The sequence below is a fragment of the Mobula hypostoma genome, chromosome 1, assembly GCF_963921235.1.
Source record: "Mobula hypostoma chromosome 1, sMobHyp1.1, whole genome shotgun sequence".
Taxonomy (NCBI): Eukaryota; Metazoa; Chordata; class Chondrichthyes; order Myliobatiformes; family Myliobatidae; genus Mobula; species Mobula hypostoma.
In genome coordinates this window covers 218,161,754-218,180,725 of record NC_086097.1, presented here as the reverse complement: position 1 = coordinate 218,180,725, position 18,972 = coordinate 218,161,754, and the positions used below count along the sequence as shown (strand labels likewise).

The window sequence follows — 18,972 nt, the reverse complement described above, 5'->3', positions numbered from 1 at the left end:
AACATCGACTGTAACTCTTCCTAGAGATGCTGCCTGGCCTGCTGCGTTCACCAGCAACTTTGATGTGTGTTGCATAAAAGGCATTGAGCTCATCTGGGTGCAAAGCCTTGTTGTCACCTATGCTGCTTGTAGGAAGTGACAGTGTTCGCGCACTGCCAGAGCTGACAAGTATCCTGCAGTGTTTCAAGTTTGGTCCAGAATGGCCACTTCACACATGAGATGGCTTTCCAGAGATCATATCTGGACCTCTTGTATTTAATTTGATTGTCAGACCTGAATGCCATTGCTCTGGCCCTTTTGTGGATCACATTGTTCATCCAGGGCATCTGGTAAGGGAATGGTCTGAATGATTTAGTGGGGATACACTCATCTACAATTGTTTTTATAAAGTCCATTACAACAGTGATGTATTCATTCAGATCCTCTGATTCCTTGAAAATGGCCCAGTCCACCGACTTGAAGCAGTCCAGTGGCTGCTCCTCAGACTTCCGAGACCACCTCTTCGTTGTCCTTGTGTCTGGAGCCCTGCTCTTTAGCCTCTATGCATGTAGGAAGAGGAGGACAGCCAAAGATTCAGATTTACGAAAATAATGTCTAGGCATGGAACAGTAGGCATTCCTAATCGTTGTGCGTGTTGAGGCCCCTAGTGCTGCAGGTGATATGTTGATAATGAATGGTCAGAAATTTCTTCAAACAAGCCTGCCTGATTGAAGTCCCAGACAATGATTTAAAAGGCATTGGAATAGGGTGTTTCTTGTTTGCTGATTGTGGCAATCAGAGCATTTAGCAGTATGTAAATTGTGGTCAGGATCACAGAGGGCAAGTCTCTTGGTAGGTAGACAGTCAACACTTAATGATTCACTGTTCCAGGTCAGGGGAACAAGAAAGTTACAAAACCACTGCATATGAGTACCACAAAGAGTTTATCATGGAACACAGACTCCCAACTTTTACCTTCTCCAAATCAGTAGTCCGGTCTGTCCTATGTATGGAGAAACCCTTGGGTCTTACAGCTGTAGGATCTCAGTTCTCATATTTAAGGAGAGAACTTGTGCACTGGGGACAGTTCATGGAAATTTTGTAAGATTCAAGATAAAAAAAAAATAGATCAATGAGTTAAATTGATCAGGTGAGATGAGAGTGACTCCCCTTAGCATTTGAACAGGTATGGCAGCAGGAGAACTTGCCTATACTGGATGTCAATTCCTGACAGCCCAGGGTTCAACTCGGGAGCAGGATGGCACGCTCATCAATTGGCTGGATGAAGGCAGTCTCAACAATGCTCAAAAGTTAGGCATAGTCCAGAACAAAGCAGCCCACCATTAACTACCTTACCTTGTCATTAACACCGTTGTTGCCACATAGTTGCTGCAGTGTGTAACACTGATGAAATGCATGGCTGTTACTTGCCTAGTATTCTGCAGCAGTACCTCCTGAGCTATAATATATACCAACAGAAAAGTTGAGAGTAGCAGGTATGTAGAAGAAACAACATCGCTAAAATCCTCTCCAAGTCACACATCATTCCAACTTGGAAGTACAAACGTTTGTAGATCACCACTCCTTCATTATGAATGGAATTTAGAAGAAAGGTAGGTGATCATTTGCAATCTTCCCCTTTTGGAAGAAATCTAGAATCAGAGATAGAGCTTCCAAATAAGGAGATGAGGAAGACATTTTTGAATTCTCTCCCCATAGACTGAATCATCAAGTATTTTCAAGGTAGAGATAAATAGATTCTAGACTGTAGAGAATTGAGGCTTACTGGGAACAAGGAGAAAATTGAAGCTGAGATCAAAGTCAGATCTGCCTTAATAGTACAGTGGAGTAGGATCAGGGCACCACATTGTCTATTCCTGAATATTTTTGCAATGTTCTTATATGGTCTGTGTCAGAAATCAGTTGATAACAACGCTTACTAGAATGTAAGCCATGGATACTCCTGTCCACGATAACGCAATGCTATACATTTGATCTATCGAGAACTGTGCCTAGAAATAAGGCAACTGAAGCAGTTTATTAATAAATTTCATATCTGAGATAAGGAGTTCTGCAACTGTTTAGATGTAATTTTATTTATTTGTAAAAGGTGAAGAATAAAATGACGAAAGATCAATATATTAAGATGAATAGAGGAATTAATGACAGCAAAGATCTACCAGAAGAATATTTGTCAGCCATCTATGATGAAATAGCAGGAAAGAAAATTTCAATGAAAGAAACGAAGGAGCTAACAATCAAATCCTCCAAACAGAGTAAGTTAAATGATGAATTTTCCTGTAAATTATATACTGTAACTATAATGAATGTGGCTTTCTCAAGGAAGTTTCTTACCAAATAATTGTTTTTTTAGTTCATTACGCCAATTTATTTTTCTAACTTTCATGTTCCCTATAAATAGGTCAAGTTGCCCCTAGCTAGATCTTTGTTTGGTTTGACAATGTATATTGCTTACTAAGATCTCAGACTCACCTGGTTTCCAGTATCAGGGTACTGTGAAAATGTAAAACAGATTCTTATATGTTACAGAGACTGTCTCCATCTATAACATTAGATGGAGTCTCTACTCACCTAGTTTGTCTTGTCTCAGGGAAATGCAAACAGTCAAGGCTCTGCAATCTTGAGAGAATTATAAAGAGCAAGAAAAAGTCTCATTTGGTCTTCAGCATTCCAAAAGGTGTCCAGGCCTGCAGCAAAAGTTGTATTTGGTCCATTAACTCTGGGTATTGGGCCAACAAGCCTTCGGTCAGATATTTCAATGTACTATTTTATGAATTTGCCTTTGAACTAGCTATTAAACAAGTGAGCTCTGTTGCTGAGTGAATTGTGAATAATCTCGGTTAATTTTGACAACACCATAAGATATTACAGCCTCCTGGGTGCAGGATAAGACAAAACTGCACCAAAAAAAATGACAAAATGGCTTATTATCAAATTGTTCAAAAGAATACTATACAGATGCACATTCCTTTATCCAAAATTCTGAAATCCAAAAAGCTCCAAAAATGGAAGTTCTTTTCACCAACAGCTGACGTCACTCAGGTGTGACGCGGCAGCGCTAGCTGAGGCCGCCAAACGTCAGTTGTGGCTCAAGCGCTCGTACTGGTTACACGTGCATTTACTGTTCACTGTTGACTTTGTGTTTAATTTCACTGTGAAAATGTCAAAAAGAGCTGCAGATACCCCTATGGGTAACAATGAGAAAAAGAGAAGGAATCTTCTCTATCAGTAATGCAGAAAGTGGAGTTATTTCAGAAGCTTGATTGTGGTGTGTCTGTACCGCATCTTACTGAAGAAAATAGTGTCGGAACCACCAGCGTATATGATTTAAATAAACAGAAAGACAAGTTGCTGAAGTTTTATAGTGACAGTGACGTTCTGTATTTATTCCAATAAGTCATTTACCATGTGTTTGATTTGGTTCATTTGAAGCTGTACATTTTTATGTTTTATTGAATGTTTTTGTTGGAAATATAATTTTTTTTTGTCATTATTCCCTAAACAATACAGTATAACAACTATTTACATAGCATTTACATTGTATTAGGTATTATAAATAATCTAGAGATGATTTAAAGTACACAGGAGGATGTGCATAGGTTTGATGTGCTGCCGGGTCCTAAAGTCCACCGCACTGAGACAGGTTAAATAAGGGACTTGAGCATACGTGTTTTTTGGTATCGGTTGGAGGGGGGGGGTCTGAAATCCGAAAAATTCTGGGTTCCGAAATGCAACTGGCCCCAAGGATTTCGGATAAGGGATTGTGGACCTGTACTATTCTCACTGTTAAGCTTAACATATTAACTTATAGTGAGAATTATTTTAAAGATGAGCAAAATAAGTGCTATCTTGTGAATCTAGATGTCTCAGCCAAAATCTTTCAATTAGGAAGTTGGCTTTCACTTGGTTTTCAATTTTTTTATTAAAAAAAAATAGCTTGTTGTATGTGCATCAAAACATCCAGTAAAATACATCACTTGCACCAATGACGAACACAGTCCAAGGATTTTTCTTCTGGCACAAACATAGATACCACAACTCACTAACCCTAACCCTTGGAAGGTGGGCAGAACTGGAGCACCCAGGGAAAACTCACGTGGATACAGACTAAACATACAGGCTCCTTACAGACAGCAGTATGAATTGAATTGAACTGAACCCTAATTGATATTTGCTGGCACTGTAGCCTTGTGCTAACCACTACGCTAAGATGCCGCCCAGTTGCATGGTAATGTTAAAAACTTTTGATCCAAAGTAAACATATTTAAATCAAATTTACACATTAAAAAAAAAATCAAATTTCAACATGAAAGGTTTTGTAGCTATACATTTAATGGGGTCAAAAGTAAATGGATCTATTGTGATTTCAGACCTGCAAGCATTACCAGAAATATACATGAACTTCATTTTTCAAAGGAAATCATATGGCTGATTTGACACTTTCCAATATTCTATAAAAAGACTCTCAATTATTTTGTTTCCATAACTGATTTTCCCTGGCAGACAGCTTTTCCAACTCTTGAAAAGTTGATGTTCTCTTTTGTTTATTAGACACAAGAATTTTGACATCTGTTATATATATATATTCTAACGCAATTGTTAATTTCAATTCTGAAAGCGGATCAAGTCACTAAGCCTTATATCTAAAAGTTACCTTTGTACAGACTGGTATACCTCAGCCCTAATTCCCACTATGTAGTTTCAACAGGGTCTGGAAGGAAAATTTATAAATTGGGGGTCTGTTTCAGGAACTTCTCTTTTGTTTACGTACGGAATGTTGAAATTTCACTCATGGACATTGCTAGTTTTGAAGTTGTGACTATGCACAACAAAATGTAAGGATGTGTTACTGCATTGACAAAGTATTTCCTTAAGTACAGAAGTGAGGGAAACAATCAAAGAATCTTTGATTGGATCACTTTCAACATTTTGCATCACATAGCTCCCAAGGAGACATTGGATTACGTAGAAGGAGGGTGAGATTTTAAAAGAAGAGAGGTGGCAATTCGCCCATTTTGCACACCACAGTACCCAAGAAGACATTGGATTGTGCATAATTAGGCACTCGGCAAGATCCAATAAAAAGAAGTTAGGGTTAAGCAGAGAGACTATTGTGTGAGTGGGTTAGTGTTAACATGCAGAGTTGAGACTTTGTCTTATTAAAGCTTCGGTGAGTAAAGGCGCAGAATGTAGGCAGATTTTTTTCATTTTTTCTTTCTTTCTCCCCTCCCCTCCCCCCTCCTCCCTTTCCTTTCCTTCTTCACATTTAGAATGGTAGGGATGCCATGCAGGGTTGTGGAATGCTCCCCTTGCAGGATATGGGAAGGGGAGGAGACCTTCGGTGTTCCTGATGACTAGACATGCAAGAAGTGTATCTAGCTGCATCTTTTAACAGGCCATGTTTAGGAATTGGAGCTGGAACTGGATGAACATTCGGGAGGCTGAGGGGTTGATAAGACAGGACATACAGGGTGGTACTTACACCCGGTGTTCCCTCTAAGGTGTGCGTGTGTGCGCAGACACACGTCTTTTGCTACTAGCACACAATGGAATTTAAACTGCACATAAAAGGTTGTCACTCTCTGCCTCACTGGCATGTTAAGTATATTTCATGAATGTACACAATCATAATCAAAATATCGTCACAAGAAGTTGATAAGCAGTGAATACAAAATAGCTCTAGAGATGTTAAATGATGTCTGCAGGACCGGCTGCACAGTGCAAGACTCTGCAAAGGAGTGACTTAATGTCAATTGATGCACTTCATTTTGCGCAAGGCAAAATTAACAAGATAAGAAAGCAGGATCTGGGAGACAGTGTGTCCTGGAGTGAGAAAGTTAAAGTTTTGCTAAGCTTGACAAAAATGTGACAGTAGGTACAAATTCTCTGTTGACCTTCATAAACCTTCTCTGTATTCATTTAGAAGAGGATGAAGTACAAGAATGATTTTGATTTTTCCTTCCTTGCAGATTGTGATTTTGATTTTGGCAAAGACCAAGTCAGTGCCTTGTGTGGAAAATATTCAGATTTTCTTTCTGAAAATACTGTCGTTGTAAGCTACCAAAATGGTGCCACGTACGGCAGCCATGTTGTGAGCTCCATTCCAACTGTACAGTATACTATTAATTTCTGCCATTCCCTTAACATTTCTTGTTCAAGTAGCTGATAGTCACATCAGATATGATAGACTGACTCTTCTGAACATCGGGAAGATGGCATTTACCCACTATGTACCCCCTTTTCTACACTGGGAACCCCTGTTTTCACGATCAATGGGAGGTTCAGCTACTATACTGCTGCTACCTCAGAAGCAGCGTCGGAGATGAATGAGAAGGGCTGGTATCCTGGTGAGGTTGAGATGGCATGCTAATCAGCAGCTGTTCCCTCGCATACACCTGGCTAACGTTCAGTTTCTGCAATAAGTTGTGCGAACTGAGAGCCAGGTTTTCCTACCGGCGGGAAACAAAGGAATGTAACGTATGCTTTGTGCTTTGTGGAGACCTGGTTGATGGAAGAGATACCAGATTACGCCATCGAGCCCCCTGGGTTCTCCCTGTTCTGGAAGGACCCGTCAGAAAACCTCTCTGGGAAGAGTAAAGGACGTGGGGTATGCTTCATGGCCAATAATGCCTGGTGCAACCCCCGGAATGTGCCTGCCCTCAAATCAGTTTGTTCCCCGGATCTGGAGTAGCTGGTGCTGCTGTGTAGACCTTTCTGGCTGCCTAGGGAGTTCACGGCTATTATTATCACAGCTGTGTATATTCTGCCGTAGGCTGATACTGACCTGGCTCTCAAGGAAATATACGAGACCATCAGCACCCTGGAAACTGCACACCTGGAGGCTGCCTTCATTGTTGCCAGTGACTTTAATAGAGCATCGCTGGCTAAGGTCTCTCTGAAGTTTTGCCAACACATCCAGGTGAGTACATGGGGAGATAGTATACTCGACAACTGCTACTCTCCCTTCCACAATGCTTAGAAAGTCCTCCTTCACCCCTTTCCCTTCATTTGGAAAATCAGATCACTCCTCCATTTTGTTGCAGCCAAAGTACAGGCAGAAGCTGAACAAAAGGCGGCCATTGTTAAAACTGTCCACTGCAGGTCCGACCATTCGTCCTCCATGCTACAGGACTGCTTTGATGTCAACTGGAATTTCTTCCATGATGAGGATGTCTCCAGGTTCACAGACGGGGTCACAACTTTTATCCGGAAGTGCTTTGAGAATGTTGTCCCCCAGAAATCGGTCAGGGTCTATCCAAACCAGAAATCCTGGATGAGCAGTTCCATGCAAGCAGCACTTACTGCGCGACACAGAGCTTACGTTGCCGGTAATCAGCAGCGGCTGAAGAAATGCAGCTATGATCTATGCAAAGTCATCCAGGCTACGAAACAACAATACAGGGACAAGATCCAGACACAATTTTCCTCCAACAACACACGCAGCTTATGGCAAGGTCTGCACACCACTGCAGACTTCAAAGCTAAACTCAGTAGAGTTTCCAACATCATTGCCTCTCTCCCAGTCGAGCTAAATCTTTTTTACGCTCGATTTGATGTTGCCAACACTGAGCCCCTGAGGAGACCTACAGCTGATGTGACCTGTAGCTTGGTCGTCTCTGAGGCCGAAGTACACAGGTGTTTCCAATGACTGGACAGTCACAAAGCTGTGGGACCAGACGGTATCCCAGGGTGTGTACTCAGGATGTTCATAGCACAACTGGTAGGTGTGTTTACAGACATTTTTAATTTCTCCCTCTCCCAGCATAGAGTGCCCTTCTGCTTCAAAGCATCCACCATTGTTTCTGTACTTAAAAAGACCAAGGTAACATGTCTGAACAACTGGTGTCCTGTCACACTCACCTCAATAATAAGCAAATGCTTTGAGAGGCTGGTCAAGGACTACATCTGCAGCTTGCTACCACCCACACTGGACCCCCTACAATTCGCCTACCAACACATCCAATCGACAGATGACGCAATAGCCACGGCTCTACACACCATCCTTATACATCTGGAGAAGAAGGATGCTTATGTGAGAATGCTGTTCTTGGACTGCAGTTCAGCATTCAACACCATAATTCCCTCCTGGCTTGACAAGGAACTCAGAGACCTCTGCCTTCACCCTGCCTTGTGTAGCTGGATCCTGGACCCTGTCAGATCGCCGGCAGGTAGTAAGAGTGGGCTCCCTCACCTCTGTCTCTCTGACATCAACACAGGTGACTCGCAGGGCTGTGCCCTAAGCCTCCTCTACTCTCTGTATACCCATGACTGTGTCGTCAGCCACAGTTCCAATCTGATAATTAAATTTGCTGACGACACTACACTGATTGGCGGAATCTCAAATAATAAAGAGGAAGCCTACGGAGAGGAAGTCATCACCCTGATGCAGTGGTGTCAAGAAAACAACCTCTCCCTCAACGTCGCAAAATCAAAGGAGCTGGTTGTGGACTACAGGAGGAATGGAGACAGGCTAGCCCCTATTGACATCAATGGATCTGAGGTTGAGAGGTGAGCAGCTTTAAGTTCCTCGGCATAAACATCACTGAGGTCTGTACGTACCAGCTGTGTGGTGAAAAAGGCAAGGCGTAAGGGAATTGTGCTTCCCTGAATTGCAGGGCTCCGCAGAGAGGTGTGGACGGCCAGCGCATTTGTAGACGTGAACTTCCCATTATTTAGGATATTTACAAACGTGTGTAAATAAGGGCCCGAAGGATCGTTGGGGACCCAAGTCACCCTAACCACAAACTGTTCCAGCTGCTACCATCCGGGAAACAGTACCACAGCCTAAAAGCCAGGACCACCAGGCTCCGGAACAGCTTCATCCCCCAGGCCATAAGACTGCTTAACTCATGCTGACACAATTGTATTTCTATGTTATATTGACGATCCTGTTGTACATACTATTTATTATAAATTACTATAAATTGAGCATTGCAGATTTAGACGAAGATGTAACGTAAAGATTTTTACTCGTGCATATGAAGGATGTAAGTAATCCAATTTACTGTACAAGAAAAAAATTAAATCCAAACTGATTTTCTGAAATGGTGACATTTGCACTTCAAAATGAAGAGTTTTGTCTCCTTACAAAGTTGGTGGACATTGGCAGAACCTTTCTTGCATCTAGTGCTGCCTGTAATAGAGGTTTTATCGTAATGAATCAAATCAAAATCAAACTGAGAAACCATTGAGTGTGATTTGGACACAGTAATGAGAATTCAAAGCTCTCTGTTGGAAGAAGGACTTATTAGTCTTGACAGAGTTTACGATGAGTGGGTAAATGCCAAAGAGAGGAGAGAGAAAAATGACTAAGCAACTTAATTATTTTCTTCTTCAACTTTGTCTCTTGTGTAATTAAGCTACAAAATCTGTACTGTATGCAATTTCCAAACAAAATACCTATCTGGATATTTTGTCAGCTAGCTTTGTAATTTTATAAGTTTTGTTTGACCACTTCAAGCCTCTTTAATAACATGAAATGATTGATATTATTACATGTTGTCGTATAGTATATGAGAAATAAGACTCATTGATGTGTAATATTTTATTTATTTTAAACAATGAAGAACATTTATTATCCTTAGAATTAGATTTACTTCCAATGCGCACATGTTGTTGTCACTGCGCAAAAAATTGCACTGGTCATTACAAATTAGGGAGAACACCCAAGGTGCAAGACACAGGTAACCGTCAAGAGGTTAAAAGGCAGCCAGTGCAGAGTACCACTGTGGCCCTTCCCCTCAACAAAAGGTATACTGCTTTGGATACTGTTGGGAATGATAATCTAGCAGAGGAAAGTCACACTGGTAGGATCTCTGGCTCCGTGGCTCAAAAGAGAAGGAGGGAGAAGAGGCAAACTGTGGTGATAGGCAATATGTTGGTTCGGGCAACAGAAAGGAGGTTCTATGCACAAGAGTGAGATTCCCGGATGGTGTATTGCCTCCCAGGTGCCAGGGTTAGGACATCTCAGATCAAGTCCACAGCATTCTTAAGTGGGAGAATGAGCAACCAGAGGTCATGGTCCACATCAGTAACAGTGACATGGGTAGGAGGGGTGATGAGATCCTGCAAAGTGCATTCAGGGAGGTGGATACTAAGTTAAAGGATAGGATCTCCAGGTTGTGATCTGAGGGTTGCTACCTGTGCCACGTGCCAGTAAGGCCAGCGATCATACAGTTTAACAGGTAGCTAAGGAGGTGGTGCAGGAGGGAGGACTTAAGATTTTTGGATCACTGGGCTCCCTTCCAGGGAAAGTGAGACCTGTATAGAAGGGACAGTTTGCACCTGAATTGGAGGAGGACTAATATCCTAGCACGTCGACTGTACCTCTTCCTAGAGCTACTGTCTGGCCTGCTGCGTTCACCAGCAACTTTGAGTTGTGATCCTAGCAGGAAGGTTTGCTTGTGCTGCACAATTGGGGGGTGGGGTTAAATGAGTTGAAGGGGGTTGGGAACCTGAGCGCCAGAACAGTTGGTGGATTGGTTGTGGAGAAAGATGTTGTTAAGTTTACATATAAAGTCAGGAATCTAAAGGTTGAGCATGGTGGGACTAATGTTCTGAGCTATGAATATTTTAATGCAAGGAGGAAAGGCAGATGAGCTTACGGCATGGATCAGCGGGTGGAATTGTGACATTGTATCCAGTAGTGAGACTTTGTTGTAGGCGGGGTAGGACTGGAAGCTCAATGTTCTGGGACTCCATTGTTTTGGATATGATAGAGTGGGAGAGATTAAAGGTAGGGTAGTAGGTGGCATTACTAGTCAGGGAAAATGTCATGGTGGTGCTCAATCAGGACAAATTGGAAAGTTTGGCTAGTGAGGCATTATGGGTAGAACTGAGGAATAAGAAAGTATAACCACATTATTGGAGTTTTATTATAGACCAGGCAACAGTTCATGGGATTTAGAGGAGCAAATATGTAGAGAGATCGCAGTCTGTTGCAAGAAACATAAGGTTGTGATAATAGCAACACACATAAAAGTTGCTGCGTTCACCAGCAACTTTTATGTGTGTTGCTTGAATTTCCAGCATCTGCAGAATTCCTGTTGTTTAGGTTGTGATAATAGGCAATTTTAACTTTCCACATACAGACTGGGATTCCCATACTGTAAAATGGCTGGTTGAGAAAGAGTTTGTTAAATGTGTTCGGGAAAGTTTCCTTAATCAATACATAGAAGTCTCAGCTAGGGAGAATGTACAATACTAGAATGTACAATCTACTATTAGGGAATGAGACAGGGCAGGTAACAGAACTCTATATAGGGAACCAATTTGCATCCGGTGATCATAATAACATTAGCTTCAGAGTAATTTTGCAACAGGATAATGGATTGAGGTTCTAAATTGAAGAAAGGCTAGTTTTGATGGCATCAGAAAGCTGGCAAATGTGGAATGGTGCAGGTTGTTTTCTGGCAATGGTGTACTTGATAAGTGGGAGGCCTTCAGAAGTGAAATTTTGAGAGTACAGAGTTTGTATGATCCCGTCAGAGTAAAAAGTAAGGAGAACAGGTTTAGGGAACCTTGGTTTCAAAGAGATATTGAGGCTCTGATTAAGAAAAAGAAGGAGGTGCATAGCAGGCAGAAGCAGGCAGGAACAAATGAGATACTTGAGTGTAAGAAATGCAGGAGAACAATTAAGGAAATCAGAAGAGCTAAATGCAAGCATGAGATTTTTCTAGCAGACAAGGTAAAGGAGAATTTTAAGATCTACAGATATATTAAGAGCAAAAGGATAGCAAGGGACAAAACTGGTCCTCTGGAAGATCAGAGTGATAGCACTGGATAACAATTTTTTCCAAAGTGTTGCTTCTTCAGAATGTTGTTTTTCTTTAGATAGACCACTTGAAGCTGAACACGTATAATTTCGGTCTACTTGTATTATGTAGGAATTTGGAAAAAAAAAATTTAACTTTTATTGAATGTAATGTGTTTACTTGCATAACATTGCTGATGCTTTGCAATAGTTCAAGTGAGTTAAAAATATTTTGTTGAAGATTTTTGTTTGTGAGCTCTATACAGATTACAGCAAAGGAGGTGTTTGCTCTCTTGAGGCAAATTACAGTGTATAAATCCCCAGGGTCTGACAAGGTGTTCCCTTGGACCCAGTGGGAGGCTAGTGCAGAAATTGCAGGGGCCCTAGGAGAGATATTTAAAACATCCTTAGCCATGGGTGGAGGATAGCTAATGTTCAAGAAAAGCTCTAAGAATAAGCCAGAAAATTGTAGGCCGGTGAGCCTGACATCAGTAATGGGAAAGTTATTAGAAGGTATTCTAAGAGACTGAATATATAAAAGTTTGGATAGGCAGGGACTGCTTAAGGATAGTCAACGGCCTGGATGATAATGTTGTAAACTGAATCAGCAAATTTGTGGATAACAGCAAGATTGTGAGTGTAGTGTACAGCGAGGAAGTTTATCAAAGCTTGCAGTAGTATCTGGGCCAGCTGGAAAAATGGGCTGAAAAATGGCAGGTGGTATTTAGTGCAGACAAGTGTGTGGTGTTATACTTTGGCAGAACCAACCAAGATAAGTCTTACAGGAAGAGCAGTAGAGCACCGAGGAATATGGAAGAACAAAGGGATCTGGGAATATGGGTCCATAATTCATTGAAAGTGACATTACTGGTTGGTGTATTTAATGTTTTTAATATTCAAAATAAAATTGGAGGCACTAGGTTATCTGTTTAATAGACACGTGCAGTTAAATGTTTGTGGCATTATATATTTTGTGGAATTCTTTGCAAGCAAGCATGCAACTACAAGCATGGAACATTTTGTACCATCATAACCCTGTTTTCAATTTTTCTTTTTTTTTTATGATAACAGATTAGTCATCTATGGAAAGAGAGGTAGTTAATGTTCTACTAAAAGTTCCTTAATTCATTGTTGCTTTCTCTACTAAACATTTTTAGCAGTGGCAGTGGTAACATTCCTGCTTCTGGAGTGCTGAAATTGAAAGGTAGATTTGAAAGATATTTGAACGTTACACACATTTTTACTTTTGAATTAAAGTACAAGCAGCTGAAACAAATATTCTATATTTAAGTAACTAGAAAACATAACAGTGATGACTAGTAAAGTTCAATAGCTTTTAAGATTCGGCTACTGTTACGACCCGCTTCACGTTGGTATTTGTGATTGAAGTTATTTTGTTTAATTATTTTGTTTTGTTTAAAGAATAAAGTACTTTGTTTTTATTTTTTATATTATTCAAAAAATACTTCCATTTTAAAAAATAGCATTTTTTCAAAGAAACCAGTTGTGTACTTGTTCCATTAATGTTTTATTTCGATGTTTGCAGATGTAGCTAGTGAAAAGCAAAGAAGACTTTTATATAATTTGGAGATGGAACAAATGGCTAAAACTGCTAAGGCTCTCATGGAAGCTGTTAGCCATGTACAGGCGCCTTTCACTAGTGCTACGCATCTGGATCATGTTAGGCCAATGTTTAAAGTAAGTTATTTACTGGCACATGTATTTTGATATTGTGATAAATTCAATGTTATATGAATTATTTCTCTTCCTTCAATGTTCTTTCAGTCACTTATCGTTTTTTTCTTCCCCCATCCTTTCTTACCAGAGTTTTAGAACTGGCCATTTCTGCCTGACATCATTTCATCTTGGCTTTTCATTTTCTATTTGTATAGCTCAGCCATTAGTGCATTACACTGACAAATAAGCATAATCTCATCCTAATTGCTATTCCCTACTACATTAAACCATTTGATGTCACCATGTTGAGATAATCCTTCAATTCATCCCTTTCCTCCTCCTCTGCTACTGAAAGCTTACATTTTATCCCTTTTCTAATTGTGATGAAGTATCCTGGACCTGAAACTGTTCACTGTTTCTCTTTTCAAAGATTCTGTTATTTATCAAAAATTTTAGTTATATTGCGAAACAGGTGCTGAGATAGTTATGTTTTAAAAGCTCGGTGCATTTGCTTGCTGGCTACAGACTTCTTTTGTTAAAGATCTTTAAAAGGTTTTGTTTTGTTTTGTAGCTGGCTTGGACACCATTTTTGGCAGCTTTCAGTGTGGGTTTACAAGACTGTGATGATACCGAGGTTGCCTTTCTTTGCCTGGAGGGCATACGCTGTGCCATCCGTACAGCTTGTATTTTCAATATTCAGGTAATGAAAGCTGTTTTGTATAAATCTGATGTAATTTATAAGTATGGCAGTTTTGTCATTGGGCAAGTAATCAGGATGCCTGAACTAATAATGTACAGACAATATTGAATCCCATCTCAACAGTTTGGAAAAGTAAAAACTGAAGCTAATAATTAAAGTGACCATAAAACTAATGGAATTGTGTAAAAATCTGTGAAAGCCACTTATGTCTTATAGAAGGTAAAACCTGAAATAGTAATGCATAGCATTGCAGTTTACTGAACTGCTCTCTGAGATGGCCCTCATGCCACTTGCTACAAAGGCAATGGGGATGGGCAAATTATATAGGCTTTGCCAGTGGTGTCTATATTCTTTTTAAAACATTTATGGTACTTTCCAAGTCATGAAGAATTTGTATTGAATTGGATGCAAAAGCTTTTTATATATCATGATATTGCTGTTGGGCCATATTTCGAGTCGCAGAGTATTACAGCTTAGAAACAGATCATCGAAAGGGTTTGGCCCATAACCCTGACAGCCCATTCCCTCTATGTACCTATCCAAATGCCTCTTAAATGTTGTAATCGTACTCACCTCAATCATTTCCTCTAGCAGCTCATTCTGGGTACTCACCACCTGCTGTATAAAGAACTTATCTCTCAGGTCTCTTAAATCCCTCTCCTCATCCCTTGTATCTGTGCGCTCTAGTTTTGGACTCTCCAACCCTGGGAAATAGACCATGACTGTACACCTTATCCAAAGCCCTCATAATTTTATAAACTTTCATGAAGTCACCCATCATTTACCTGCACTCCAGAGAATAAAGATCCAGTGCAGCCAACCTATCTCTCTAATTCAGGCCCTCTAGTTCTGGTAGCGTCCTCGTGAATCTCTGCTCTATCCTGTCTTTCTTATAACGAGACACCCAAAACTGTGCACAATACTCCCAAGTGTGGCCTCAAGAATGACTTGCATAATTGCAACATTATGTCCCTACTCCTAAACTCGATGCCCTGATAAATGAAGCTAAAAACCTTCTTCATTATACTGTCTACTTAACATGGCTGCTTTCAGAAAACTATGACATTTTGCTCTCAGGTCAATCCGTTCCATACACTGCCATTCTCTGTACAAGTTTTACCATGGCATGACTGGCCAAATGCAGTACCTCACTTATCTTAGTTGAAATCTGTTTGCCGTTGCTCAGTCCATCTCCCCAACTGATCTAGATCTCTCTGCAAATCATTGTAATCTGCTTCACTATCAATGTCTAATTTAGCATCAAATAGCAAACTTGCTGATCGTGCCATATGCATTCCTATATAAATCATTTATATAATAATGAATAACAGAGGTCTCAGTTCTGATGCCTGGGACATTCCACTAGTCACAGGCCTCCAGTTGGAATCAGCATTTTTTTAAATTACCTCTTTCAGTAGTGTTTGTAACAGGTTTTGTTTAATGTTTTTAGTTTTTAAATCCTTTTAAATTTTTAAAAATTTAAGTATTTCCATATGCTTAAAAACTTTGTAACTGAGGTAATAAAAATAATGAACAGTCTCGGCCAGAAACATTGACTGTTCATTCCTTTCCATAGATGCTGCCTGACCTGCTGAGCTCCTCCAGCATTTTGTGTGTGTTGCTTTAGATTTCTAGCATCTGCAGACATTGTCATGTTATTGATACCACATAGTAATGTTTAAAACACATTTTATATATTTTATACTAAAATTAATATTTTGATTACAATTATTTTGTTAACAGCTTGAAAGAGATGCCTACGTGCAGGCCCTTGCACGATTTACTTTATTAACAGCAAGTTCTGGTATCACTGAAATGAAACAAAAAAACATTGATACTATCAAAACTCTCATCACTGTGGCTCACACAGATGGCAACTATCTTGGGACCTCCTGGCATGAGGTACAGGATCTTTTTGATCATCTTATTCATTATGAGCATAATCACTGTTCTCTGAAAGACTGCGTAGAGATGTGAAGTAAAATTTTCTTAGAACTGTTAAACTTTAGTCATGATATTTACTGAATAATGTGGCCTTTTTAAATGAACCGTGGAAAACATTTTGTATCAAAAATTGGTTCTTCAATGTTTCCAAAGCTTGAAGTGTTACTGCTGTCTAACTACTGTGAGGAGTAATAAATTCAACTGTTATCATGTACTCCTTCAATGGTTAAGGGCCTATAATTAACCATTAACATTCCCCCAAATGTGTATTATCTGATTATGTTAAAGTTATGACAAGTACCTTAGACCAAAATTCTGATTCATGTCATTTGTTAAGCTGCTTAAAACTTCAAAAAAGCAAACTGAACGCAATGCATGTTATATTATATTCTTTCTTGCATAATCTATCTCATACAAGGAATTATGGAATATAGGTCCATTAATTCCTTGAAAGTGGCGTCGCAGGTAGGTAAGCTCATAAACGAAGCTTTTGGCACATTGGCCTTCAGAAGTCAAAGTATTGAGTACAGGAGTTGGGATCTTATGTTGAAGTTGTACAAGACATTTCTGAGGTTTAATTCGGAGTATTAAGTGCAGTTTTGGTCACCTATCAACAGAAAAATTATCAATACAATTGAAGGAGTACTGAGGAAATTTACAAGGATATTGCCAGGACTTGAGGACCTGAGGTATAAGGGAAGGTTAGGACTTAATTTCTTGGAACGTAGAAGATTGAGGGGAGATTTGATAGAGGTATACAAAATTATGAGGGGTATAAATAGGGTAAATGCCAGCTTCTTCCACTGAGGTTGGATGAAATGACTACAAGAGGTCATGGGTTAAGGGTGAAAGGTGAGATGTTTAAGGGAACATGAGGGAAAACCTTTTCAATCAAAAAGTGGTGAGAGTGAGGAACGAGCTGCCAGTAGAAGTGGTGGATGCAGATTCGATATCAAATTTGTGAAATAATTTGTATGGGTACATGAGTGTGGGGTGTGGAGGGATGTGATCCAGGTGCAGGTCGATGAGACTAGGCACATTAATCATTTGACATGGACTAGATGGGCTGAAGGGCCTATTTCTGTGCTGCAGTGTTCTGTGACTATCTAGCATATGTACAGTATCACATCAGAGTTAAGGGCTACGAAACTCATTAAGCAAGATCAGTGTATAATCTAAATTGGCATTGTTGTGAATTAGTTTGTAGTTCATTCACTCATGCAAGGAATTTTCATAACCCTATCTCCTGATCAGCTCTGATCACAGTTCTATCTTCTTTACCATAGCATTGGAGAGGAATAGGAACAGACAAGTTAGGAAAGTGTTTACTTGGAGTAAGGGGAAATATGAAGCTATCAGGCAGTAAATTGGAATCATTAATTGGGAACGGATGTTCTCAGGGTAGTGTATGGCAGAAATGTGGCAAATGTTCAGGGAATATTTGTGTGGCATTCTGCATAGCTACGTTCGAATGAGACAGGGAAAGGATGGTAGGGTACACGAACCATGGTGTACAAAGGCTGTTGAAAATCTAGTTAAGAAAAGAAAAGTTTACGAAAGGTTCGAAATAAACTAGGTAATGATAGAGATCTAGAAGATTATAAGGCTAACAGGAAGGAACTTAAGAATGAAATTAGGAGAGTCAGAAGGGACCATGAGAAGGCCTTGATGAGTAGGATTAAGGAAAACCCCAAGGTACTCTACAGCTATGTGAAGAGCAAAAGGATAAGATGTGAGAGAATAGGACCAGACAAATGTGACAGTGAAAAAGTGTGTATGGAACCGGAGGAGATTGTGGAGGTACTTAATGAATACTTTGCTTCAGTATTCACTACGGAAAAGGATCTTGGCTTTTGTAGGGATGACTTACAGTGGATTGAAAAGCTTGAGCATACAGACATTAAGAAAGAGGATGTGCTGAGGCTTTGGGAAAGCATCAAGTTGGGTAAGTCTCTGGGACCGGATTGTGGGAGGCGAGGGAGGAGATTGCTGAGCCTCTGGCAATGATCTTTGCGTTATCAATGGGGATGGGAGAGGTTCCAGAGGATTGGAGGGTTGCAGATGTTCTCTTATTCAAGAAAGGGAGTAGAGATACCCCAGGAGATTATAGACGAGTGAGTCTTACTTCAGTGGTTGGTAAGTTGATGGAAAAGATCCGGAGAGGCAGGATTTATGAACATTTGGAGAGGCATAATATGACTAGGAATAGTCAGCATGGCTTTGTGAAAGGCAGGTCATGCCTTATGAGCCTGATTGAATTTTTTGAGGATGTGACTAAACACATTGATGAAGGTAGAGCAGTAGATGTAGTGTATATGGATTTCAGCAAGGCACTTGACAAGGTACTCCATGCAAGGCTAAATGAGAAAGTAAGGAGGCATGGGATCCAAGGGGACCTTGCTGTGTGGATCCAGAATTGGCTTGCTCACAGAGGGCAAACAGTGGTTGTAGACAGGTCATATTCTGCGTGGAAGTTGGTGACCAGTGGTGTGCCTCAGGGATCTGTTCTGCAACCCCCTCTCTTCTTGATTTTTATAAATGACTTGGATGAGGAAGTGGAGGGATGGGTTAGTAAATTTGATGACACAAAGGTTGGAGGTGTTGTGGATAGTGTGGAGGGCTGTCAGAGGTTATAGAGGGACATCAATAGGATGCAAAACTGGGGTTGAGCAGTGGCAGATGGAGTTCAACCCAGATAAATGTGAGGTGGTTCATTTTGGTAGGTCAAATATGATGGCAGAATATAGTATTAATGGTAAGATTACTCTTGGCAGTGTGGAAGATCAGAGGGATCTTGGAGTCCGAGCCCATAGCACACTCAAAGCTGCTGTGCAGGTTGACTCTGTGGTTAAGAAGGCATACGGTGCATTAGCCTTTATCAACCATGGGATTGAGTTTA

General features: G+C 40.3%; 1 protein-coding gene across 3 annotated transcripts in view; it reads left to right on the top strand.

Moving 5' to 3' along the window:
• arfgef1 (ADP-ribosylation factor guanine nucleotide-exchange factor 1 (brefeldin A-inhibited)) overlaps nucleotides 1–18,972 on the top strand; it is a 211,658-nt gene that overhangs the window by 137,118 nt on the left and 55,568 nt on the right. For all 3 annotated transcript variants that reach the window (XM_063064730.1, XM_063064749.1, XM_063064740.1), the window contains 4 exons: nucleotides 2,090–2,255; nucleotides 13,299–13,450; nucleotides 14,001–14,129; nucleotides 15,873–16,031. In XM_063064730.1, the coding sequence (XP_062920800.1) occupies nucleotides 2,090–2,255; nucleotides 13,299–13,450; nucleotides 14,001–14,129; nucleotides 15,873–16,031 (606 nt within the window). The remainder of the gene's footprint in view (nucleotides 1–2,089; nucleotides 2,256–13,298; nucleotides 13,451–14,000; nucleotides 14,130–15,872; nucleotides 16,032–18,972) is intronic.